The 26,069-nt window shown below is 40.8% G+C and overlaps 1 protein-coding gene across 1 annotated transcript in view; it reads right to left on the reverse strand.

The window, feature by feature from the left end:
- Window positions 1-309: 309 nt before the first annotated feature.
- tbc1d8b (TBC1 domain family member 8B) overlaps window positions 310-26,069 on the reverse strand; it is a 76,225-nt gene continuing 50,465 nt past the window's right edge. Inside the window, exons 14-20 of the mRNA XM_078412187.1 lie at window positions 23,616-23,714; window positions 20,360-20,428; window positions 14,551-14,791; window positions 12,319-12,384; window positions 11,201-11,290; window positions 10,306-10,409; window positions 310-2,038 (exon numbers count right to left, since the gene is read on the reverse strand). Coding sequence (XP_078268313.1) covers window positions 1,622-2,038; window positions 10,306-10,409; window positions 11,201-11,290; window positions 12,319-12,384; window positions 14,551-14,791; window positions 20,360-20,428; window positions 23,616-23,714 — 1,086 coding nt within the window. The 3' untranslated portion in view covers window positions 310-1,621. The remainder of the gene's footprint in view (window positions 2,039-10,305; window positions 10,410-11,200; window positions 11,291-12,318; window positions 12,385-14,550; window positions 14,792-20,359; window positions 20,429-23,615; window positions 23,715-26,069) is intronic.

The raw sequence follows: 26,069 nt of genomic DNA on the forward strand, positions 1-26,069 counted from the left end.
ATGAATTTCACACCACAAAAGATAGCTTTGGCCTATTTATTAAATATATTCGAGGATTCGTTGTTTTAATGTCTAAGACAATCATGGGATGTGGGAGAAAGCAGCAATAGAGTACTGAATATGAAGGGTCAACTATGATCCCATCAAATGGCCAAGCAGTTTTAAAGGGCCAAATGGTCTACCTCGATGTTTCTGTTAATACTGCACACATACTAAAAAGGATAAATTTAGTTTGTCAAATTATTTGAAAACAAGTAGAGCAGAAAACATGAATTGGAAATCAAAATATTTATTTTTCAACATATCCGTGAAGTGAGGCTTTTATACAATATGAAACAAAAGGAATTTAATGCAAGGATTCAGCACATGTAGAGAACAGAATTTATACATACAACATAACCCAAGTGCCTCAACAGTTGGCACAAAAATGTTTTATACCTTTAAATCTATATATATGTAAAAAATAATAATCCTAACATGGCTAATGTTTGGCAGAATACATTTTAAGTGTTTGAGGTTAATTTTGAGAGCAGTGGTTTGAGCAGCAACTGTCATCTTCATAATGTGTAACTTTTATATGGAATATAATGTGCCTTTATACTTCAAAAAGGAGCAATGCCTTACCTTAACCGAAGAACAATTAAATCAAAGTATATTTTCATGACTAATGGTAAATTTCAAGCCAGTTGAACTATGTATAGAAACTTCATAATTTTATATTTTTGCAATTGATATCCTAACATTAAAATTATCAGATCAATAGTTTCAGTTCTCCTTAAATATACTGAAAGCTCTAATTCTTATACAACTTCATATAAACTTTTTAAAGCTAAGCTAATATAGATTAATAAATTTCAAAATTTTACAAGTGTGCAATATATTTCAAAAATACAAGACTATTTGTTTTTAAAGATTCTCTTTTCTAATAGAATTTGTAGAGCAATAAACAGTTTGCTTTTTTAATGTCACTAAAAAAACAAACACTTGTGTACAATTAAGAAAAAAGGCATGTGCCTTCAGTCTGTTGAAACTATAATGGCAGCAATTCCCTTCAACCTTATTTTCCAACCAAGATCAAAAATATCATGTGGGCACCCTCTGCAGCCTAACAAAAGTAGTGCAGCTCAAAATTGAGATGAACAAGCATAGGACAAGAAATTCTGCTCCAAGTGATGTTATTTTAAAGTCCAGTGATGTTATTTTAAAGACCAAACTACTTTCAGTCTATTAGTCACTGTTCAGCATCTCACTTCGTACAAGGTTTGCCTGACACGCTCTTACACTATGTCATAGACACAAACTAATTTGTTCAATGACAAAAAATGTTTCGTGGTTCAATGCTTGTACTTATCAACACATAAAATCAGGTTTCCTACATTGCAGAACTGCAGCCTAGAAATCAGTCGTTGTGAGAATAATTGCTCATTTCATCTGTGCAAATTTCCATGCTATTTTAGCAGAGGCATTAATTATCAGGGTGAAGCCCATGCCAAGACAGGAGAGAAATGGCGTGCAAAATCATAGAGGCATTTCCCCATCGTCAACCAACAGAAAGGTCCAGAGCTTGCATTGCATAGTTCCATCAATGCAGAAAGAAATATGGCATAAAGTCACAACAGACTCATTCGTAAACCTTTGACTGATTATTAGCCCTCAGTTGAACAGATTTTGCTTGTTCTATTTTTACCTTGACGTCAAAAGGCTTTTCAAAAAACGTAACCAGAACTGGTTCGTTCAACAGCGACGCCAGTATCTGCTCAAAGGCAAAGGTCCATCCGATATCAATCTGAGATTCCTGGGGTGTATCTTCGCACTTGTCCGCTGTCTGGATCTCCTGGACGTCATCACCACTTTGGGAACCTTGGCTTGCAACTGATGCACCACGGATGGGGGAGCCTGGACTGTTCAACATTCTCCCCACTTCCTCCATGCGAAGCAAGAGGCTGGTGACGGTGGTTATAGCTCGGTAGAGCGCCTCCTCGTTGGGATCGCCGTGGAACAGATTATAGAGCGTCTTGGAGAACTGAACAAATTGTGACTAGGGAATTAAGAAGATCATCAGACACATCAGCTTTCTTCAAAACGGGTTTCCTGGTCTCATTAAGACTACTTTGATCTCAAAATTCTAGGTATTATTTGCAAAGGACAGAAAGAATGGTGGCTCAAGGAAAAATGGCAAAACAGGAATCAGACAAGAAAAGACACAAAGTGCTGAAGTAACTCAGCGGGTCAGGCAGCATCTCTGGAGGACATGCTGACGTTTTGGGTAGGGTTGCTTCTTCAGAAGGGCCCAGACCGAAGTGTCACCTATCCACGTCCTCCAGAGATGCTGCCTGACTCGCTGAGTTACTCCAGCACTTTGTGTTTTGTTTGTAAACCAGAATCTGCAGTCACTTGTGTCTAGTGGACGAAATGTGCAAGAAGGAACTGCAGATGCTGGTTTAAACCGAAGATAGACACAAAAAGCTGGAGTAACTCAGCGGGAGTTACTCTGGAGAGAAAGAATGGGTGACGATGCGGGTCGAGACCCTTCTTCAGACTGGTTATGGATAAGGGAAATAAGGAATGGGAAGGAGAATTAAAGTGTCTGGCAACCGGGAGATCAGGTAGGTTTAAGCGGGCTGAGCGAAGGTGTTCCACGATACGATCCCTCAGTCTGTGTTTGGTCTCGCTGATGTATAAGAGTCCATATCTTGAACAACGGATACAGTAGATGAGGTTGGAGGAGGTGCAAGTGAACCTCTGCCTAACATAAAAGGACTGTCAGGGTCCCTGGACAGAGTCGAGGGAGGAGGTACAGGGACAGGTGTTGCATCTTCTGCAGGTTACAGGGAAAGGAACCTGGGGTGGGGGTGAGAAGAGATGAGTTAACCAGGGAGTTGCAGAGGGAATGGTCACTGCGGAAGGCGGAAAGGGGTGGAGACGGGAAAATGTGGCTAGGGGTGGGATCCCGTTGGAGGTGGAGGACATTTCGGAGGATGATGTGTTGTATGCGTTGGCTGATGGGGACATCACCGTCTATATCTCTCGTTTCCCTTATCCCTAACCAGTCTGAAGAAGGGTCTCGACTGGAAACCTCACCCATTCCTTCTCTCCAGATGCTGCCTGTCCCGCTGAGTTACTCCAGCTTTTTATGTCTAGGGAATCAGATGAGCATGGCCTACAGGGAAATTATCTTTTTGCTTGGGGAGGGGGGGGGGGGGGGGGGGGGGGGAGCGAGGGGGTGATGGGAGGAGGGAAACCTGGCCTCAAAATTGGAAAAACAGAAATAAACCCTCATCTACTGAAAGGTAATTGTGTATTCTGATTCTATATCAGGTTTCCAGCATCTGTGTTAATCTGCAAGCAGATCATTTTTCCAAAATGAATTGAAGGTATGGACATTTTAGTTAAAATCCACTTTTAGCATTAAAAAAACAGCTTTATTGTGCATCTTTTCAAATACTTCGCATTTCAGTGACAACAGAGTTCACTGTGAAAGGCCAAAATGCATTCTCCTGCAGGTTAACCTCTGGCATTTGGTGAAGACAAGGCTAGAGTCATAATTGCACACATAGTGCCCTCCATAATGCTTGGGACAAAGATCCATCATTTATTTATTTGCCTCTGTATTCCACAATTTGAGATTTGTAATCGAAAAAAAAATCACATGTGGTTAATGTGCACATTGTCAGATTTTATTAGAGGCCATTTTTACACATTTTGGTTTCACCATGTAGAAATTACAACTGTGTTTATACATAGTCCCCCATTTCTGGGCACCATAATGTTTGGGACACATGGCCTCACAGGTGTTTGTAATTGCTGAGGTGTGTTTAATTGCCTCCTTAATGCAGGTATAAGAGAGCTTTCAGCACCTAGTCTTTCCTCCAGTCTTTCCATCACCTTTGGAAACTTTTATTGCTGTTTATCAACATGAGAACCAAAGTTGTGCCAATGAAAGTCAAAGAAGCCATTTTGAGACTGAGAAACAAGAATAAAACTGTAAGAGACATCAACCAAACCGTAGGCTTACCAAAATCAACTGTTTGGAACATCATTAAGAAGAAAGAGAGCACTAGTGAGCTTACTAATCGCAAAGGGACTGGCAGATCAAGGAAGACCTCCACAGCTGATGACAGAAAAACTCTCTCTATAATCAAGAAAAATCCCCAAACACCTGTCCGACAGATCAGAAACACTCTTCAGGAGTCAGGTGTGGATTTGTCAATGCCCACTGTCTGCAGAAGACTTCATGAACAGAAATACAAAGGCTACAAGATGCAAGCCACTCGTTTGCTGCAAAAATAGGATGGCCGGGTTACAGTTGGCCAAGAAGTACTTAAAAGAGCAACCACAGTTCTGGAAAAAGGTCTTGTGGACAGATGAGACAAAGATTAACTTATATCAGAGTGATGCAAGAACAAAGTATGGAGGATAGAAGGAACTGCCCAAGATCCAAAGCATATCACCTCATCGGTTAAACACGGTGGTGGGGGTATTATGGCCTGGGCATGTATGGCTGCTGAAGGTACTGGCTCACTTATCTTCATTGATGATACAACTGCTGATGGTAGTAGCGTTATGAATTCTGAAGTGTAAAGACACATCCTATCTGCTCACGTTCAAACAAATGCCTCAAAACTCATTGGCCGGCAGTTCATCCTACAGCAAGACAATATTTATTTTATTATTTTCATATTTCAGATACAGCGCGGAAACAGGCCTTTTCGGCCCACCAAGTCCGCGCCGCCCAGCGATCCCCGCACATTAACACTATCCTACACACACTAGGGACAATTTTTACATTTACCCAGTCAATTAACCTACATACCTGTACGTCTTTGGAGTGTGGGAGGAAACCGAAGATCTCGGAGAAAACCCACGCAGGTCACGGGGAGAACGTACAAACTCGTTACAGTACAGCACCCGTAGTCAGGATCGAACCTGAGTCTCCGGCGCTGCATTCGCTGTAAAGCAGCAACTCTACCGTTGCGCCACCGTGCCGCCCACAATGATCCCAAACCTACTGCTAAAGCAACAAATTAGTTTTTCAAAGCTAAAAAATGGTCAATTCTTGAGTGGCCAAGTCAATCACCCGATCTGAACCCAATTGAGCATGCCTTTTATATGCTGAAGAGAAAACTGAAGGGGACTAGCTCCCAAAACAAGCATAAGCTAAAGATGGCTGCAATACAGGCCTGGCAGAGCATCACCAGAAAAGACACCCAGCAACTGGTGATGTCCATGAATCGCAGACTTCAAGCAGTCATTGCATGCAAAGGATATGCAACAAATACTAAACATGACTTCTTTCATTTACATGACATTGCTGTGTCCCAAACATTATAGTGCCCTGAAATGGGAGGACTATGTATAAACACTGCTGTAGTTTCTACATGGTGAAACCAAAATATATAAAAATGGCCTTTATTAAAATCTGACAATGTGCACTTTAACCACATGTGATTTATTTCTATTACAAATCTCAAATTGTAGAGTACAGAGGCAAATAAATAAATGATGGATCTTTGTCCCAAACATTATGGAGGGCACTGTATATGCAAGGAATCTCCTATGATTGTTATTAGTTATGTTAAGATGGACACTATTTAACAACCTGTGGAAAAATGAACTAAATGGTCAACAAAATGGCGAATGGTGCTTTGAAGAAACTATCTTATTTTTTGGGAGTCTTGTTCAATTTTACTGGCTGTGCTAATTTGAAATAGCATGGCCAGTTAACATGATTAATTGCCAGCGAATCTGTAGGATGGGACATGATGGAAGCAAGAAACAAAAAAAAATCAATGAAGGTCACATTTCTATTCACGTTAAAAGAAACACAGCGATGACATTTATTTCTCCCAGTCTTCCAGTTAAATTGCATGTGTCGGTGAAACACAATGAATTACATTTCAACCTTGTCTAAACCTATTGGATTTGAATTGCTTTGCAGCTAGGCTCACTGTACTTCTCTACTCCAGCCTAACAGACTAAAGACAACTAATTTTCCTGGGTAATACAAGCAGAGGTCAGCTTGGGCAGGTTTTGAAGTGGTGCTAACACTCATTGAAGAGTGTACATATTGAGTCATGACCTTCAGGAGAGGACAGACAACATGCTATCTGTCGTCATTCAAGTTAGTGCAAATTTCAAATTTTGCTTAGTCTTGGTAGGACAGAATTGGCAGTGTGTTCAACATGCTGGTTAGACCACAGGCATTGGACTGGGCATCAGTCTATGCTTGACTTGAATTTGCAGTTTTTTTTCTATTTTGCAGATTTTTTAAAATTATACAAATTGGGCAATATTCTTAAACGTATGATTGTCATTAAAACATCAATATCCCCTGCATATCGTTGCAAGGATCCACTTCCCCATAGCATGTTGGAAACATACTTCCTCTTTGTAGCTTGTGTCAATTATGGCACAGCTTCAACAGTGGCATATCAGTAGAGTTGCTGCTGACTTACAGCGCCAGAGACCCTGGTTCGTTCCTCACGATGGGTACTGTCTGTACGGAGTTTGTACGGTCTCACCGTGACCGCGTGGGTTTTCTCCAGTTGCTCCGGTGGGTGTCCTCCCATATTCTAAAGACGCACAGATTTGTAGGTTAACTGGCCTCGGTTAAATTGTCCCTAGTGTGTAGGAAGCTGTTAATGTACGCGGTGATCGCTGGTGGGCCTGTTTACGTGCTGTATCTCTAAAGTCTAAAGTAAAGTCTATGGTGACAACATTCCACATTTAAAAATTCTTTCAGTGGGGAATAATAGAGATAATGAGATAATTAGCCTAATCAGAATAATTCTATGGGGGTTGATAAGGGAGGAGGATGGCAGAAAATACTGATCAAATTATAGATCATTCAGGTGATGAGACACGAAACTGTAGGTATCAATTATTACAAATTTGTGACTCGCTTGGTTCTACTTTACAAGTCCTGGTATGGTAACTATATTGACAGTGCATTGGAGAATTGAACAATACAAACTGCAATGATGATCACACTATTTACACAAATATAACAAACTTACTCAGTAAGATGCAAGTTGTAAACAGTGAAGGGAGAAGAGTTCTGATCAGCAGAGAAATGGGCTTTAGGAAACATTTTAAAGAAAGGAGAATGAAAAGACTTTGGTGCAAGTGTCAAAGAATAGTGTGAAGAAAGCTCAGAAAGGGGTGGTATCAGAGAGAGCAAGACTGTACATGGACTTGTAAAGTAGAACAAGAGTGTCAACATTTTTTATTGAATTAGTCCATCATCACAAGTACTTCTTTATTTACTCCTGCAGTTTAATTTAGTTTAGAGATACAGTGTGGAAACAGGCCCTTTGTCCCACCGAGTCCACGCTGGCCACCGATCAACGCGTACACTAACACTATCCTGCACACACACTGGCGACAATTTTATAATTTCACCGAAGCCAATTAACCTACAAACCTGTACATCCAGAGCACCCTTGAGAAAAGCCACGCGGTCACAGGGAGAACGTACAAACTCCGTACTGACAGCACCTGTAGTCAGGATTGAATCTGGTTCCCTGGCGCCGTAAGGCAGCAACTCTACCGCAACGCCACTGTGCCGCCCTTGTACATTTCTTCCAATTCATTCATGGGGGTCAACATTCGTGGAAAAGCCAGTATTTAGTTCACATCACCTAACAATCCTGAGAACATTCTATTGACCCAAAGCATTTTACGCGATGAATACATTCCAGTGCACATCAGCAGTTAGTAGTTTATCCGGCTGCCCCAGGAGGCAGCTGAGTCAAGCACTACGTTGTGCATCTGGAGACATACATCTGGAGACAAACAACAGATTTCCTGAGGCATTAGTGAGACTCGTGGATTTGTGTGTCAATTTTGTACTTACATGGTCATCTTTACTATTGTTTGTATTACGTGTTTATATGATCAAGTCATAAACTAACTGCCAACCGAACTTGTTTCTAGATTATTAGACCATTAGGTTTTTGGATTACTAGTTCTACAGCATTACTATGTGCCAATAAAATCCTTGCTTTTACAGTCATATCCTATTAGAAATAATTAATCTTGTACTGCATAAAGATCAGCCTGTTTTAATTCAGATGGTGCAAAACAAAATCACATCATTAGTTACTCTGAGGCCCCGAAAAAGTGAACATATTGTCTGCTCTGCGTTAATAGTTACCAGAAGGGGTTATTACAATAAGGCTCCAATGCTAAGCTACAACTTTATGGGAATTAGTGCCAAGGAGTCTGTATCACCATTAAACACATTTGGTCCAACGCACAACCAAAGACACCTCCTCAAATGGAGGTTATCCACAAAGATACTGGGAAATCACGATATAAGTTGTTGATGGGACCATACCTGAAGCATTGTTTGCAATTCTGGCCCAGCTACAGGAAGGATATCACTAAGTTGCAAAGGGTGCAGATGAGACTCACCAAGATGTTACCAGGAAGTACGGGCTTGAACTGTAGGGTGACATTGGTGGGGACCTTTTTCCCTTTGGAGCGTAGGATGCCGAAGGAGAATCGTATTGAATAATATAAAATCACAAGGGGCATAGATAAAGTGAATGCTCAGTTATTTTCCCAAGGTGAAGGATTTTAAAACCAGCGAGCATAGGCTTAAGGTGAGAGGGGAAGAGATTAACGAGGGACCTGAGATAACCTTCTCACTCAGAGGGTAGTACATACCTGGAACAAGCTGCCAGATAAAGCTCGAGAAGCGGATACAATTACAGATACATAGATAGGAAGGGTTTTGAGAGATATGGATCTAATGCAGGCAAATGGGACCAGCCCAAATGCCAAATTGATTAGCATGAACAAATTGAATCAAAGGGCCTATTTCCATGCTATATAGTTCAATAATTCTATGACTTTAACCCAACTGGCAGGAATCACTCTGCTAGTATATTAGGCTGGATCGTATGATATTTGCTATGGAGCTTCTGCTAACTGCAGTATATAGGCCAAGGCGTTCCTGGTTGCAAACTGGAGGTCCACTGCCTCTCACCTCCCACTGTGCTCCTAGGCTCAGTGCTGTAATGGGGAGGGGGTGGGCATGGCCCCAATCATTTGAATGAGGATTCTGATTGTAATTAAATAAATGTGGGAAAGTGGATTTTCCATTATTTTACTTAATGATTTTAATTATCTCTAGCGGTGAAATATTTTCTTCTAATTATTGAAATGAATTTGAACACTTTAAACTCACTCTGAGCTAGCTATTAAAAAGCTATCAAGGCTGACCGGGAGAAGAACCCTCGGATTCATGTCTTGAAACCCGGATGCCGTTTCCAGTCTGATTTGGCTCACGGAACATGGATGGTAAGGTGATTTGACCTGCAAGGCTGCCAAATTACAGGGACAAGAAGAGACAGTGGGCCAGATCCAGCATCATTTGAACCATTCATTTTTTAGTTCCGACGCACAATGAAATAATATTTAATGGATAATCTAGTGGTGTTGATCCAAACCCAACCTGAACTAAATGCATTGTCCAACAACTGGTATTTGTTTGGCTTCTACACTATAGCAAGAAGTCAGAGGGTTTTCCCATCAGTTTAGTGCAACAAGATTTGACAAAGTACCTGGGGAGTGTTGTGAATGAAGCAGAGGGATTTAGGAGTGCAGGTACATAGTTCCTTGAAAGTGGCCTCACAGGTAGATAGGATAGTCAAGGTGGCTCTCGGAACACTGGCCTTCAACGGTTAGGATATTGAGTATAGCAGTTGGGATGTTATGTTACAGCTGTACAGGACATTGGTGAGATCTCAGTTGGAGTATTGTGTTGAGCTTTGGTTACCCTCCTACAGGAAAGATATCGTTAAGCTGGAAAGAGTGTAGAGTAGATTTACAAGGATGTTGCCAGGATTTAGGGGCCTGAGCTACAGGGAAATGTACTAAAACAGAATTTAAAACACATCTGGACAGGTACATGGACAGGAAAGGTTTAAATGGATCTGGGCAAAACACAGGCAGGTGGGACATGTGTAGATGGTGGACCTTGTTCAGCATGGGAAAGTTGGGCCAAAAGATGAGTTTCCGTTCTGTATGACTCTACAACCAAATATATCATTTCAGATATCCAAAAGCTGACTTCTTTCACCAAGCTTTAAACAGTAAAGAGAGGGGGAGAGGTAAAGAGATTTGTGGGGAGGATTTCAACTTGAAGTTAAGGCTCGAACAGGGTAGTTAGAAGTGAACTCTCATCTAATAATCTAGAAATAAAAACTCAATATGGAAAGCCAGTTCCTAGTCTAACTTTCACTTGGTAAATGCCAAGGACATGTCTCGAACAAATGGTGAATTAGATTGGATTGTAACCTGATTTATCCTCGGCAGGGCTCGGATACTTTCTTCCTTCCGCGCCAGCTCATCTTGCCATTGTTTCAAATACGTCTGGATATTAATTTTCCCTTTGTTACTTCCTGAGGTGATTGAAGAGGAATAAGTAAATATTAACCAATGGAGATCATTTTGAAATAATGTAACTAAACTTAGGCACCTCGATTTCGCACACCAACTCCTGATCTGCACGATGTAATATTGCCACGATGTCATTCTCTCCATTTCTCTCGTTATCCAGATTGCTAGAATACTAATCCTAGCCTGGTTCAGGTGTAGACCATCCTCAAGGTGCAGCTCTTACTTTCCCCAGCATTGCTATCAGTATACCCCACATTGAAACCACTTCTATATACTAACACTTAAACCACACATTTATTTCTCTAATCTTATTAGCACTATGCCAATCCGAATCGGGTAACAATCCAGAGATTAGTAACTATGACATTCTGCCTCTTCATATGGTTCCCGGCTCCTCATACGACCTGCTTGACCATGTGTACCTTCATGTACCCCGATTACTGTATCCTCCCCCATTGCAGGTTTCTCACCAGCCTCGAGCTGATATTCCACAAACTGGCAATGAGCATTCAAGAAAACCTTCTGCGGGTCAGGCAGCATCTGGGGAGGGAAGTGGACGGAAGATGTTTCGGATCTTCTGTTTGAAGAAGGGTGCCGCCCCAAAATGTCGTCAGGCTATTTCCCCACCACAGATGCTGTCTGACCCTCCAAATTCCTCTGGCATTTTGTTTTTAGAAACATAGAAAATAGGTGCAGGTGTCGGCCATTCTTATTCTAGAATCCTTATTCCCAATGCAAATTTTACAGTCCAGCCATGTAAAATGCAGAACTGAAGAAAATAAAAAATACAAACCGTTAAGCTCATCCCCACGAGTCACTGCTTCATCGAAAAGTTGTGGGTGTTTTGAAGCGGAGGGAATTACCCCTTCGTCTTCAGTAAAGGCTGCAAGTAAAAGATTAACAAAGTCAAATCATAGTCATAATTAACTATGAAAAAATAACTTTTATCATTCTTCCTGAGGACATTTCAAAGTATTTCACGGACGATTGATTACTGAAGTGCAGTCATTGTTTAAATCAATAACCTCCCCAGAGTCAATTTACACAGCGCAAAATTTTACAAACACTGGATATGACATGCAACAAGTTAACTTGTTTTGGTGGGATTAGCCATGGGCAGCTGTTCAAATGCAGCAACGGAATCACTTAAACATTCTCCAAAAAGACAGTCTCAGCCTTGTATCTCAGCCAAAAGACTGCACTCTAGTAATGCCTCAGTCCCTTTGTGTGGACTGAAGGGCTTAACTTATTTCTCCAAGTCAATCCAGCCTGCAGTGAGGAGCAGACAAAACCACGGTGCATCTTTGCCTCCCGACTAAACTGATACGTCGATATTCGAGCCAGTTGTAACACCATTGAGATGCTTCTGTTATCTCCAATAATTTTATAAATAAATGGGCCCTTCAATTGAAAAAAGACCGAGCTGGAGTAACAGTCAGTTTTTTGTGGGGTTTTTTTTGTACGAAGCAGGCCAACACACAGGCAGGTGGGACTAGTGTAGATGGGACATGTTGGTTGGTGTGGGCAAGCTGGGCCTGCTTCCATGCTGTGACCCTATCTGCAGTTCCTTGTATCGCTCACATGCGACTTGTATTTCACCTCCAAAATAATTTGACCGTCTGTTTGCCACACTTTGACCATGAAATTTGCCGCATCCAAGCCGATTCCGTCAGTGATTTTCAAGAGTTTGTTCACAGCTCTACCCATCAGCATCATGCTACGGTAATTACATGCTGCTGCATTCTTAAATAGGAACTGCCTATTAAGTATGAAATGATAGATCTTTACTCATATAAACTGATATCAACCCTAATTACTCAAAGTGAAATATAATCTTCTCGGGTTGAGAACATTACTCGTTACATTTAATTTTGTAATACTCAAGTGCATTTCAGTAATTACTTGATTTACCTGGCAGAATATGTAATTTAAAAAGTAATTTCAGCTTGTCTGTAAATGATCCATTGTACATCACATCTGCAATAGAATAGAATTAGCAAATGCATTACTCCATGATGTCAAATCCTTTTAACAATTTAATTAAAGATTCAACACAAGAATAAAGATAAACTGCTTTGCATTTTTTAAAAAAATCATTTGTGGGACATGGACATTGTCCAGTAGTACCAGCCATTACTGCCCATCTCTGAATCGTCACCCAAAGGATGCAGTTAAGTGGCAATCACACTTTAAGCAGTGCAAGGATGAAAACACCCAGTGTTTTCACCCGACTTCCTAATACAATTGCATGAGGTGCCCAAAATCAACATTACTTCTGAGACGATTCAATCTTATATAAAGATAAAATAGCATTTAGACTTTAGGGGTACAGGACGGAAACAGGCCCACCAAGTCTGCACCGATCAGCGATCACCCCACACACTAACACTATCCTACACTCGAGAGACAATTTACAATTTTACCGAAGCAAATTAACTTACAAATCTGTACATCTTTGGAGTGTGGGCGGAAACCGGAGCATCAGGAGAAAACCCACGCGGTTACAGGGAGAACGTACAAACTCCGTACAGACAGCACCAGCAGTCAGGATCGAACCGGGTCTCTGCCGCTGTAAGGCAGCAATTCTACCATTGTGCCGCCCCTCGGAGACTTGAAAGACACTTAGACAAGTGCATGGACAGGAAAGTTTAGAGGGATATGGGGCAAATGGGACTAGCTTAGATGGGGCATCTTGGTCAGCATGGATGATCATTCCCATGCTGTATGACTACATAAATCAGAAGGGAAGAGGCACGGGAATGCAATTAAGGAAAATAGAACATGAACTATTTTCTTAACTTTGCTTCAAACCTCTGTAAAATCAACCAGACCAGCATTTTAATTGAGCCAGCATTCACAGACTTTGGAGGAAAACAGCTCCAGATTCCTACATCCCATTGTTCACGGAATGTTTCCAGGTATAAATCATGTTATTATGTCCCCATGCCCTGCACTCTTCCAGTTGACAGTTGTTCTGAATTTATCTTAACAATCATGTTGCACAAAAAAACACATATTGCTGGAGTAACTCAACGGGTCAGCTTGCAGTAAATGCTGCCTGAACCCATTGAGTTACTCCAGCACTTTTTTTTTTTTTTTGGTGAGCCAGAATCTGCAGTTTCTTGTGTCTCCAACCATGTTGCACGCCTTGAGTACGTCAGTGCCCAAACTATAAAAACTCAGCAAATTTCAGCAATCAATCTTCACAATAGAAGGCTAATAACTCTGGGCTAAAGGCACTGTAACGCAAGTCAGAGCACAACTCATTGCCACCAGTATCCATATTGTATCTTAACCAGCCACCACTTGTTTGGTGCATTGTTGGGAGTTGTGTGGGGGCAGAGGTTAGTGGGAAGTGGAAAGCACATACCAACAATGTCACTGAATGCAAATGTGAACATAAACTCAGAATGTATTCAAGCTTCCACTGTAAAATGGCACAAGTGCAAATGTCATTTGCCCGAGAGGAACAATGCTCCTTCTCGAAAGAAGAGGGGCTGATGAAACCCATCCTGCTTTACACGATTCAGCAGTAGCAGCATATTCTAGTATCAGATATTTGAAGATAAAGCAGGTAAGAAACCCATGCTAATTTTGCAAAGAAATCGAAAATCTATTGACTAAATCATACTACTTTGGAATGTCCCAAGATTCCTGGTTCAAATACTTTAGCTTTAATATGAAGCATCACCTGTCAAAGCAGTCTGATTAGTTGTGCTTAAAGTAGGGCGGCAGTGGCACAGTAGAGGGCAGCACAATGTCACGGCGGTAAAGTTGCTGCCTTACAGCACCAGAGACCCGGGTTCAATCCTGATTAAGGGTGCTGTCTGCATGGAGTTGGCACATTCTCCCTGTGACCGTGTGGGTTTTCTCTGGGTGCTCCGGTTTCCTCTCACATTCCAAAGATGTGCAGGTTTATAGGCTTCTGTAAAAATTGTCCCTAGTGCGTAGGATAGAACCAGTGTACGGGTGTTTGTTGATCAGCGTGAACTCGGTGGGCCAAAGGGCCTGTTTCTACACTGTATCTCTAAATTAAACTAAACTACTTGAGATCCCAAATTGCACCTGTCTTTTTATTGCACACGTTGCTTTAATTTTTTTAAATCCGAAGCTCTAAAAAAGACGAAAATTGAAGTGTTTTACCTAGAACAAATGCGAATTCCTTGAAATTGATGAGACCATCAGAATTTTCATCCAGAAGCCGAAAACTCCACGTTGCTAATGAATCTACATTTGCAGAATGTGACCATGGACTCAAGTGCTTGAACAGCCTGCTGTACTGCTTACTGTCGATCTGATACTGCTCTAGATATGGTAGACTGGAGTCGTGATGTTTGAGCGCTGGACTGTGGGGAATCCAGTAGCAGCTTAGGAAATGCTCCCGCTGCAAAAAGGAGAAGTATTTAAGACTGAGATCGAAAATGATTACTCCATTCACAATAAGTTTCTTAGAAGATGTTGCACTAAACCCATAAAAGTTATTCTGCACATCTACTGAAAGAGAGCAAGTAATAATAATGGCAGTCAGAGATACAACCAAATTATTAAAATGTCATGATGCACTGCTTAATCTAAATCTGATTTATAGCTCATGAGAATATTATTCAAATACTGCTTAATGAACTGTTAATGTTCAGTTATGTTATATGCACAAATATGTCATGTTGATGGTAACAATATTAAATTAAATAAAACAACAAAATATCATTACCTGTATTAAACACTGAAAACTCTGAAAATAATATATATATGATATGATATGATAATAGACAATTTCAAATTATGTAAACTAATTTTATGTAAAATTATGTAAACTAATTTTATGTAAAATTATGTAAACTAATTTTATGTAAAATTATGTAAACTAATTTTATGTAAAATTATGTAAACTAATTTTATGTAAAATTATGTAAACTAATTTTATGTAAAATTTGATACATTCAACTACAAATTCCTGGTAGTTGCATTTTACATATTGAGTTTTTCATATTTCTAGCATTCACAATATTTTGCTATTGTATGTATGACATGGTTCCCAATAGTAGCGTACTTAATTACAAGTGATATATACACAGCACTGCATCTCGAAAGGTCACCAACTCTCCAAGGTATTGTGCCTCGTTGTAACACAAGGTAGCCACACGGACCCTCGAGTCCATTCCACCAGTAATGCGGGCCCCTCTCAAAACTGCAGATGACCCAATAAACCTCATGCCAGGCATCTCAAAATATTAGAGTAACTAAATGGAAGGAAATCATAAATGGAAATTAAAAAGTCCACATTGGAAACCAGTTATCAGCATTGGCTGAGGCATGCAATCCATTGGCTTTATGCTGAAGATATCAGCCACAAATTAACAAATACAAACAAAATGTGAATAAGTGGTGCAATTTTGCTTTTCATTAATCGTCATTAATAGTCTTCCTTCAAATTAAATTTCCTCCGCCTGGTATTTTTAGAACTAGGGTTCACTGTATCAATGCAAGGTATAAGACATTGAGAACATGGGAAATATGTTTATTTTATTGAGAGGAGTGAATCTTTGCCGTTCTCTACCCACGAAGGCCATGAAAGCTCAAGTTTATTCAAAAACATAAATTTTGATAGCAAGTGAATCGAGAGGGAGAGATTTGGCATAGGAAAGTGAGACAGGGATAAAATAACACAAAGCGCTGGAGTAACTCAGCAGGTCAAGCAGCCTCTCAGGAGGACATGGATAGGTGACATTTTGGGTCAGGCACCTTCTTGAGTCTGAAGAAGGATCCTGACCCGAAACGTCACCTATGCATGTCCTCCTGAGAGGCTGCCTGGCCGATTATTCCAGCACTTTATATTAAATGCAAGATTCTGGCATCTACAATTTCTGGTGTCTCCACTAAGGTAAAAGATCTTTTTGAATGGCAGAAAATATAAGAGGGGCCCACTCCTCTTTCTATTTTTTGTATTTTTAGTAGCACATGCAGTTAAAGCAGTTATAAGACAGAATTTACTGAAATTATGCAAAAAGTTTATAATTTAACCTTTCAAAAGTCTGCATTACAAAATTACATCTCAAGTACTAAATTCACCCTTACGCAAAGGCTTATTATTTAGGCTTTGGTGCAATCTAACAATGTCCACAAAGGTACAAATGGAAGCTTCTACTTCAACTGTTGTGTCAATTGTTGTTGTTGTTTGTCCTTTGGGTTCGAAGATGACCATGACTTCACTTTCAATCTTATTATTTCGACCGCTGATTGGGATCGCCACCAGCCGCGGTATGCTGGCCGAGGTTGAAGTCATGACTTGCGCTTGACTTGGATTTAAGTGAGGGGGAGTTGCGCATATCGTCGGCCTCACTCTCTCGTCCTGGTCTATCGGGTTCCAACAGCAAGATGTAGTCGGGACGGCTGGGGACAGGTCAGGATGCAGTGGATGGTCAGAAGTGTCCTATGTATCTCACTCTGCCCTGTTTGCGCTCCACGGCGCTTTGCTGGGATCGTCTTTCTGCCCGTTGAACCTTCTGGTGGTTTCCTCCGCGCAATCCGCCGAACCCAGGCTTCACATGCTACGTAGCCGCTGGAACCAACGACTTGCCGACTGCACTTGTGGCATGCACACAAGACAGTGGAGACATCGTGGGGGCGGGGGGGTAGTCATGCAGCTGATCCCACGGCTTGGACACACACACACATATATATAGTGCTGCTGCGAGTAAGAGTAATTGTGTCAATACAAATAACCCCGCTACAGAGTGCAGGAGTACGTGCTGAGGGACGCACTGAAGCTTGGTGCAGCCAATGCCAAGGCTCTGTGGGGGAGGGCAAGTCAAGGGTCCTTCCGCTGCTGGACATGGGGGGCAGGGTGTGGTGGGGACATCCCTCAAAATAAGGGAAGAGATTCCACACCAGTGGGCTACATGAGTGGCAAGGGTGTGGGGTAAAATTGTGATTTGGGGAAACTGTATTGTATGTATGTATAGCCTCCGAGAATATCGGATGGCGTTTTTGTAAGGATCATGTATTGTACATATTTATTTCTCGAATAAAGTCTATTTTGAAATAACATAAAAAATACAAATACCCATGGTTTGCAAGGGTCCCTATCACAAATTATTCCGAACAGCTTCATCACAGAGGACTCTGTTATTTAGACTGTTCCCAGGTACGCTTTCAGAGATGGACATCAAGTGCTGCTGGCAGGTCATCAACACGGTGAAAGACGCCCTTTGGTCTGCCCAAACTTTGTTGACCTCCCAGCAGAACGAGATGGCCTTCAGGGAATGTTGCCGACTGGCCCTCTGCAGACTGCAGGAGTACAGGCTGAGGGATGCACTGAAGCTCGGTGCAGCCACCGCCAAGGCTCTGTGGGGGAGGGCGAGAGTCTCGGGTCCTTCCGCCGCTGGACATGGGGAGCAGACGCTCCTCAAATAAGGGAAGGGATTTCACGTCAGGGAGCCACATGGGAGGCAAGGGTGTGGGATAAAATTGTGTGATTTGGGTAAACAGTATTGAATGTATGTATAGCCTCTGAAAATGTTGGATTTTTTTTTTTACACAGTTCCTGTATTATTTATTTACTTGAACAAAGTCTATTTTGATTTTTTAAATTTTAAATACAAACACCCAAAGTAAGCAAGTTACTTTCTTTTGGAACCAAGAAAGAAATTACTGATGGCCACAAATGATTCAGACACATCATGAGACACGATGAAGGTGAAGAACCATGACAACCTGCATTTAAATAGCACTTTTAATGTTCTAAAAAAAGTTATATGTTCCTTGTTACGAGTCTAATCAAATAATCTATGGCACCAAACCTAGAAAGGAAATATTATGGTAGAGGACAAAAAGCTCGATCAAGGGATCGAAGAGGAACGATAGTTAAGGATGTGAAAAAATTAAGACAAAGAATTAAAGAGCTTAGAGTTTTCACAGCTAAAGGAACAATAATCGAAGATGGAGTAATTAAAATCATGGACACTTGAGAAGGGCGTTACTGCACAGAAACATTTCAAGGGGTTTCACAGAACATAGAATAGTACAATACAGGAACAGGCTCTTTGGCTCACAATGTCCCTGCCGAACATGAGGGCAGGTTAAACTAATTTCTCCTGCCTGCACATGATCCATATGCCTCCATTCCCTGTATATCCATGCGCTTATCCAAAACTCTATTAAATACCACTATCGTGTCTGCCTCCACCACCACCCTTGGCAGCACGTTCCAGACACCCACCACTCTCCGTGTACAATAAAGTGCCCCACACATCTCCTTTAACGTTTTCCCCTCTCACCTTAAACCCTCTAGTCTTTGACATTTGCACCTTTGGGGAAAAAAGTTCCAACTATCTACTCTATCTATGCTTTTCATAATTTTATATACTTCTATCATGTCTCCCCTCAGCCTCCGATATTCCAGAGAAAACAATCCAAGTTTGTCCAATCTCTCATTATAGCTATTCTAGGCAGCATCTGGTAAACCTCCAGTACCCTCTCCAAACCCCCCACATCCTTCCTTAATGGAGCGACTGAGATTTTGAAGTGTAGGTTTAGTATGTTGCTCCACACCACGAGTGTTTTTCTCCTGCTGCTTCTTGTTATAAATGTCATTCTCAGTTGCATACACAAACTTCAACAAATGTAAAAATGGTGGTCAAAAATTGTCAAATAATTGTTCACAAATGATTTGCTTTCAGATCAACAGAACCTATTGATTTCTTAACTTTGATATCATTGGTAACAAGAGTTAAGTGATTGAGTCACAGGTTTTATCCTATGCAGTGTGAAGTCCTGATGTAGCATGCTTCTAAGGTGCCACATTTTCACACTTTTATAGATAGGACATAACAGATGTCTGCTTGTTGCAAGATTTTACATATACAGTGCATTCAGAAAGTATTCAGACCCCTTCACTTTTTCTACATTTTGCTACTTTACAGCCTTATTTTAAAATGGATTAAATTCATTTTTTTATCTTCAATCTACACACAATACCCCATAATAAAAAAGCAAACACAGGTGTTTAGAAATTTTTGCAAAGTAATTAAAAAGAAATAACTGAAATATCACATTTACTTAAGTATTCAGACCCTTTACTCAGTACTTTGTTGAGGCACCGTTGGCAGCGATTACAGCCTCAAGTCTTCTGGGGTATGACGCTACAAGCTTGCCACACCTGTATTTGGGTAATTTCACCCATTCTTCTCTGCAGATCCTCTCAAGCTCTGTCAGGTTGGATGGGGAGCGTCGATGCACGGCTATTTTCAGGTCCCTCCAGAGATGTTCGATCGGGTTCAAGTCCGGGCTCTGGCTGGGCCACTCAAAGACATTCACAGACTTGTTACGAAGCCAAAGTTCTTCCATTTTAGAATGACAGAGGCCACTGTGCTCTTCGGGACTTGCAATGCTGCAGAAATTGTTTTATACCCTTCCCCAGATATGTGTCTTAACACAATCCTGTCTCGGAGGTCTCCGGACAATTCCTTCGTCTTCATGCTTGGCTTTTGCTCTGACATGCACTGTCAACTGTGGGACCTTATATAGGCAGGTGTGTGCCTTTTCAAATTATGTACAAACAATTTAATTTACCACTGGTGGACTCCAATCAAGTTGTAGAAACATCTCAAGGATAATCAATGGAAACAGGATGCTCAATTTTGAGTGTCATAGCAAAGGGTCTGAATACTTATGTAAATGTGATATTTCAGTTATTTCTTTTTAATTACTTTGCAAAAATTTCTAAACACCTGTTTTCGCTTTTTTATTATGGGGCATTGTGTATAGATTGATGATTAAAAATATGAATTTAATCCATTTTAAAATAAGGTTGTAACGTAGCAAAATGTGGAAAAAGTGAAGGGGTCTGAATACTTTCTGAATGCACTGTATGCTCCAAGTACCAAAGGAGGGTGCGACAGAATTTGACTGAACAATTTAAGCAATTTACAGTAAGAAATGAATATGTATTGACCTTAAATAGCTCAAAGATGTCTTCCAAATCTTTAGTGTGGAACATCATTTCCTGAGATACAACCCGCAGCTAAAACACAGACAAGAAGTGTTATAAATGTCAAATATAGCACAACATATTCAAATCAGACTGCAGTATCACGTCAGATGCACAGCACAGCCAAACTTTAATCAGGACAGACCAAGGTCAATCATTTACAAGATATCTAAAATTAAGTTGAGAATAACTCGTTTTATTAAAAAAAAGACTCTTTGATCATTACAGATAACATCCTGGACAGAACATCTAACTTTCTTCACTTGACAGCGGTTTTAGTGGAATACTGCATGTCAAAGATACTTGGTTTGATGAACCACAATGTAACCATGATCATTACAATGATAGAATTGGAAACTCATGCTACATAAAACGGACAAAATGGTTCCATGGAAAAAACAATGATGAAAGCTAGCAATAAAGAGGCAGCGTTGATGCATTGATCATTATACAGTCCACCATCAACCTCAATAATAAATAAGATGTGTTATTATGTTGGGCAGAGTAACTGCCTGCAAATAATCTAAGGAATGCCAACCATATTAACAGAGCATAAACTTGAACGTTTCTGTACTAATAAATTTCAACAATAAAACCACTCTAAAAGTCATGCTTTCTTGCTCTCACGCAATTTCAAAATACAAATGGTGCCAGTCAACAAGCCCCAAAGGTGAAATAAGGAACAGTAGAATTGTTTTTTACAATTTTAATCTGTGCTTCAGGCATTCAAAACATTTCCTCAAAGCAACAGGTGGCTGAATTTTAAGTGGGACAGCCGCCGGTTATCCGGTCTCCCCCAATATCCCAAAAGTTCCTCGATGGCACTTGACTGAGAAGAAATACATTTCAGTGAGAAATTCCCGAAAATTTCTCCCTCCCCCCTAAAAAAAAAGCCTATAATCTCATTTGTCTCTTTCGGCGATTGCTAGATGAATGGTTGCCTATGCCTTATGGAAAGAAGGAAGCAGATAAATTGCACCATAGCACAGGATATGCTTTGAAGAACAAGTGGTCTTTCCCTTCATATCTATATGATTGTATGTCACAGTTGCAAGCAACAGAGCACACTTTAGATATACTGCACAGAAACAGGCCCTTCGCCCCACTGACCAGGGATCACCCCGTACATTACCACTATCCTACACGCTGGGGACGATTCATAGTTTTTTACCAAAGCCAACTAACCTACAAACCTGCATGCCTTTGGCAATAAGAGGAAACCTGAACACTCACAGAGAGAACAAACTCTGAACAGGCAGCACCCGTAGACAGGATCGAACCTGGGTCTCTGGCGCTCCACTGCTGCACCACTGTGCCACCCTTATGCTATAAACACCTTTGGAATAAATATTGTTCTCACATCATCGTAATTGCAGTAGTGGAGGCATCGAGAAAATGAGTAAAAGTGGGCAAGTAGGTTGACAAGAGACTCTAAAAGGAATGAGATTTCCCCACGATGTAAACTATCTGCGAGAAATTGGAGGGAGTTGTAGATATAGCCCCATCCATCTCACAGACCAGACTTCCACCAAATATTCCGTCTACACTTCATGCTGCCTTGGAAAAGCAGCAAACATAATCAAATACTTGTCCCACCCCGATCATTCCTCCTTCTCGCTGCTCCTATGTGGCAGAAAATACGAGCTTGAAAGTACGCACCACCAGACTCACGAAAAGCTTCCTCACCAATGTTAAGAGGCTTCTGAACGGTCCTTCCATAAGTTAGGATACCGTTCGATTCACCTCTACCCTACTGAGGACGGTGAACTCTGTCTATCGAACTGATGCGCTACAATGCTGAGAACTATATTCTGCACTCTGTATCTTTCCCTTTGCTCTACCTATTGTGCTTGAGTTTGAATTGATTGTATCTATATACGGTATATCTGATCTGTTCGGACACCATGCAAAACAAAACCTCGGCACACGTGACAATAATATACCTATATCTAATAATAAACATACACAATAGATTAAAACAAAACTGTTGGAAATACATGTCAGGCGAGGCAGTATCTACAGGGAGAGAAAAGCAGAGTTAACGTATCAGGTCGATTAACTTCCATCAATCTGAAATTTTAACCCAAAGTATCAGATTGAAGCATCAATTTTGTTTCTCTCCATAAATGGTACTTGCTCTGCTGGGTATTTCCAGAATTATGGTTTTGTAATTTTATACAGATTTCTGGCAATTGCATGTTTTGCTTTCATCGCATCATTTGGTTAAAGAACCCAATTAGCTTGAGAGTTGTCTGTTTCTCTCACTTACACTAAAAATATTTGTTCGTTGGAATTCATCCAAATAACATTTTCTAAGTCATTAGCAGGAATCTAATCTCTCAGTTTATGATTAAATGCTAAAAATAGCTTAAGCTTCTCATAGACTCAAGATTATTAAGGGGTTGGACACGTTAGAGGCAGGAAACATGTTCCCAATGTTGGGAGAGTCCAGAACCAGGGGCCACAGTTTAAGAATTATGGGTTGGCCATTTAGAATGGAGATGAGGAAAAACTTTTTCAGTCAGAGAGTTATGAATCTGTGGAATTCTCTGCCTCAGAAGGCAGTGGAGGCCAATTCTCTGAATGCATTCAAGAGAGAGCTAGATAGAGCTCTTAAGGATAGCGGAGACAGGGGGTATGGGGAGAAGGCAGGAACGGGGTACTGATTGAGAATGATCAGCCATGATCACATTGAATGGTGGTGCTGGCTCGAAGGGCCGAATGGCCTGCTCCTGCACCTATTGTCTATTGTCAAGTGAATACAGAGATAAGCAGGTCAATGAAGTTGTGTTCTTGACCAGTGGCATCAAATCCTCCAGAAAGGTTGGTCAATGGAACGTGAGGAATAAACTAAATTCTGGCCTAATATAGCACAAGTCATAGTGGTTGGAGTCAATCGTCTCAACCTCAGGACATCAGTGCAGGGGTACAAACGATGAGCTGCTAACGATGAGTTGCTAAAATTGTGCACACTTGACAAGTTATCAGTTTTAATAGTCCTGCTTAATTCATAGCTGCAGCAATTCAACATTGCACCTCACCACTGCCTTCTCGGGAATGGTGATGTAGCAATAAGGAAATTAGCAAATGACGGCCAGACCTCAAGACTGAATTTAAAAATATATATATCTGTTCAAAAAAATAACCTAAAAAACCGCTACCGCTTAAGAAAACTGTTCAATGAGCCTGTGAAAAATGCATTGAATATGAGAGGATTTACCACATTTTGTTTTGTGGTCTCTTCCAGAGTCTGAATCACATACAACCTGTTCCTACGTCGCATACTCTCAACTTCCATCGATCGAATCTCACCGTATTTCTGCAACAAAAACATTTCAATATTTTAATCGTGCTTAAAAGTAAAAGAAGTTAAAAAAAAAAATCCGTTGCAATAAACACTTGAAATAATGGTCGATGATTAAACCAGACAGGTTACAGGGAACATAGATGAATGCATTTTATTGATTGCTGAGGAATACAAATGAAGAAACAATTGGAAAGTCATCCAGAGGTGACAGAGAGGACAGAAGACAATCAAGTCACTGATGTTCCAAAGGAATATCTGGACCTTAGTTACAGAACAGAGAGAGGAGAGATGTCACAAGGGAAGGAAGTGAAATGCAGCCACTGAATAAATTTTGATGCAACTTGCCATGACCAGAAATACATTAGGTGTTAAATCCAATGGAATTAGGACATTTATTTTTCACTGGCAATATTATTCATTCAAAACCTCAAAACTCTAACAAATACACCTGCTAAAATTTTCCATCTCTCAGCACAGAGTTTTAAACTATGAAATAGTTTAAAAATAGAGAGCACATTTTGGGAACAACATCATTCACAGGCATTCTCAGGATATTTTTGCAAGAAAGTCAGAAGGACTTGCTTTGTGATATTTATTAAAAATCGAGAGTGTTTTATTGTCATATGTCCCGAAATAAAATTTCTACTTGCAGCAGCACATGTTGTAAACACAGTAAAATAGATTTAGTTTAGTTTAGAGATACAGCGTGGAAACAGGCCCTTCAGCCCACCGAGTCTGCACTGAGACCTGTAATCCCTGTACACTACTATCCGACATCAGGGACAATTTACAGAAGCCAATTAAGCTGCACGCCAATGGAATGTGGGGGGAAACCGGAATACCAGGAAAAACCCCAAGCGGTCACAGGGAGAAAGTGCAAACTCCAAACAGGCAGCACCCGTAATCAGGATCAGACCCGGGTCTCTGGCGCTGCAAGGCAGCAACTCTACCACTGTGCCACTCTGCTGCCCCAATATCATATAAAGAAGTTTAAAAAAGTTTTAAAAAAAATTTAAATCCCAATTTTGTGCAGAAACAAATCCAATAGTCCATAGTGCAGACCAGACATTCTGAAACATTTTTAAGCAAGTACAAAAAATATTTATCCAAAATCCAGTCCTTGTATTCCATCCTCATTCAATTGTTTGGCATTCGAATGACTATGTAAATCAATACACAGAAAACTACTGACATAAAATCGCATGGGAATTTTAACAAACCATTTGCAATCAGCTACTAGTAGGAGCTCTCTCAGTCAGAAGATTGATTTAAATCCCATGCCAGAATCCAAATGTCCAGACTACAGGACTGAGTGAGCTACACTGTTCGAAGCACCTCATGGAAATCAGATTTTAAAAAGAGGCCTTGCCCAAGTTCATAAATTATAGGAGCAGAATTAGACCATTCAATCATGGTTGATCTATCTTTCCCTCTCAACCCCATTCGGAGGCTGCAACGGATCGTTCGCACAGCTGAGAAGGTTGTTGGCTGCAACCTTCCACCCATTGACGAACTGTACACTGCAAGGCCCAGGAAGCGAGCGGGCAAGATCATTTCTGACCCCTCTCACCCTGGCCACAAACTCTTCGAAGCACTTCCCTCGGGAAGGCGACTCCGGACTGTCAAAGCAGCTACAGCCAGACACGAAAGCAGCTTTTTTGCAAGAGTGATAGTTCTACTCAATTAGCAAAGACTGTAGCCTCTTTTTTGCTCTGGTTTATTTTCACCCACATGTTTAGACCGTAATGGTGTATCCTTATTGTTTTGATGTGTTTATGCTTTATTCTTAATTGTTAACTGTATGTTTGTGTTGTCATTTGTGAGCGGAGCACCAGGGCACATTCCTTGTATGTGTACATACTTGGCCAATAAACTTATTCATTCTCCTACCTTCTCCCCATAATCACTGACACCCTTACTAATCAACCCTTACTAAACTCCCAAGTGAATACAAAATACCCCATTGATTTATTTCAATGAAGAGCCAGGGAAGTTAACTCATGCCCTGGTCGATACTCATCCTTCAACCAAAGTCTTGATAACAGCTTGGTAAGTCATGGTAACAATTCTCGCTCAACAACAGTGACTGTACTTCAAAAGGTATGAAACAATCAGGCTGAAAGAGGTGCAAAATAAATGTAATCTTGTCTGCCTTTTCAAAAAATCTGCGATACTCCATCGGCCAAGATACTTGTTCAAGGAAAACTCTGGGCAAGACAGTTATTTTTGATCATAAAGAGCTAGATAGAGCTCTTAAGGATAGCGGAGTCAGGGGGTATGGGGAGAAGGCAGGAACGGGGTACTGATTGAGAATGATCAGCCATGATCACATTGAATGGCGGTGCTGGCTCGAAGGGCCGAATGGCC

This window comes from Rhinoraja longicauda, chromosome 15, assembly GCF_053455715.1.
Source record: "Rhinoraja longicauda isolate Sanriku21f chromosome 15, sRhiLon1.1, whole genome shotgun sequence".
NCBI lineage: Eukaryota > Metazoa > Chordata > Chondrichthyes > Rajiformes > Arhynchobatidae > Rhinoraja > Rhinoraja longicauda.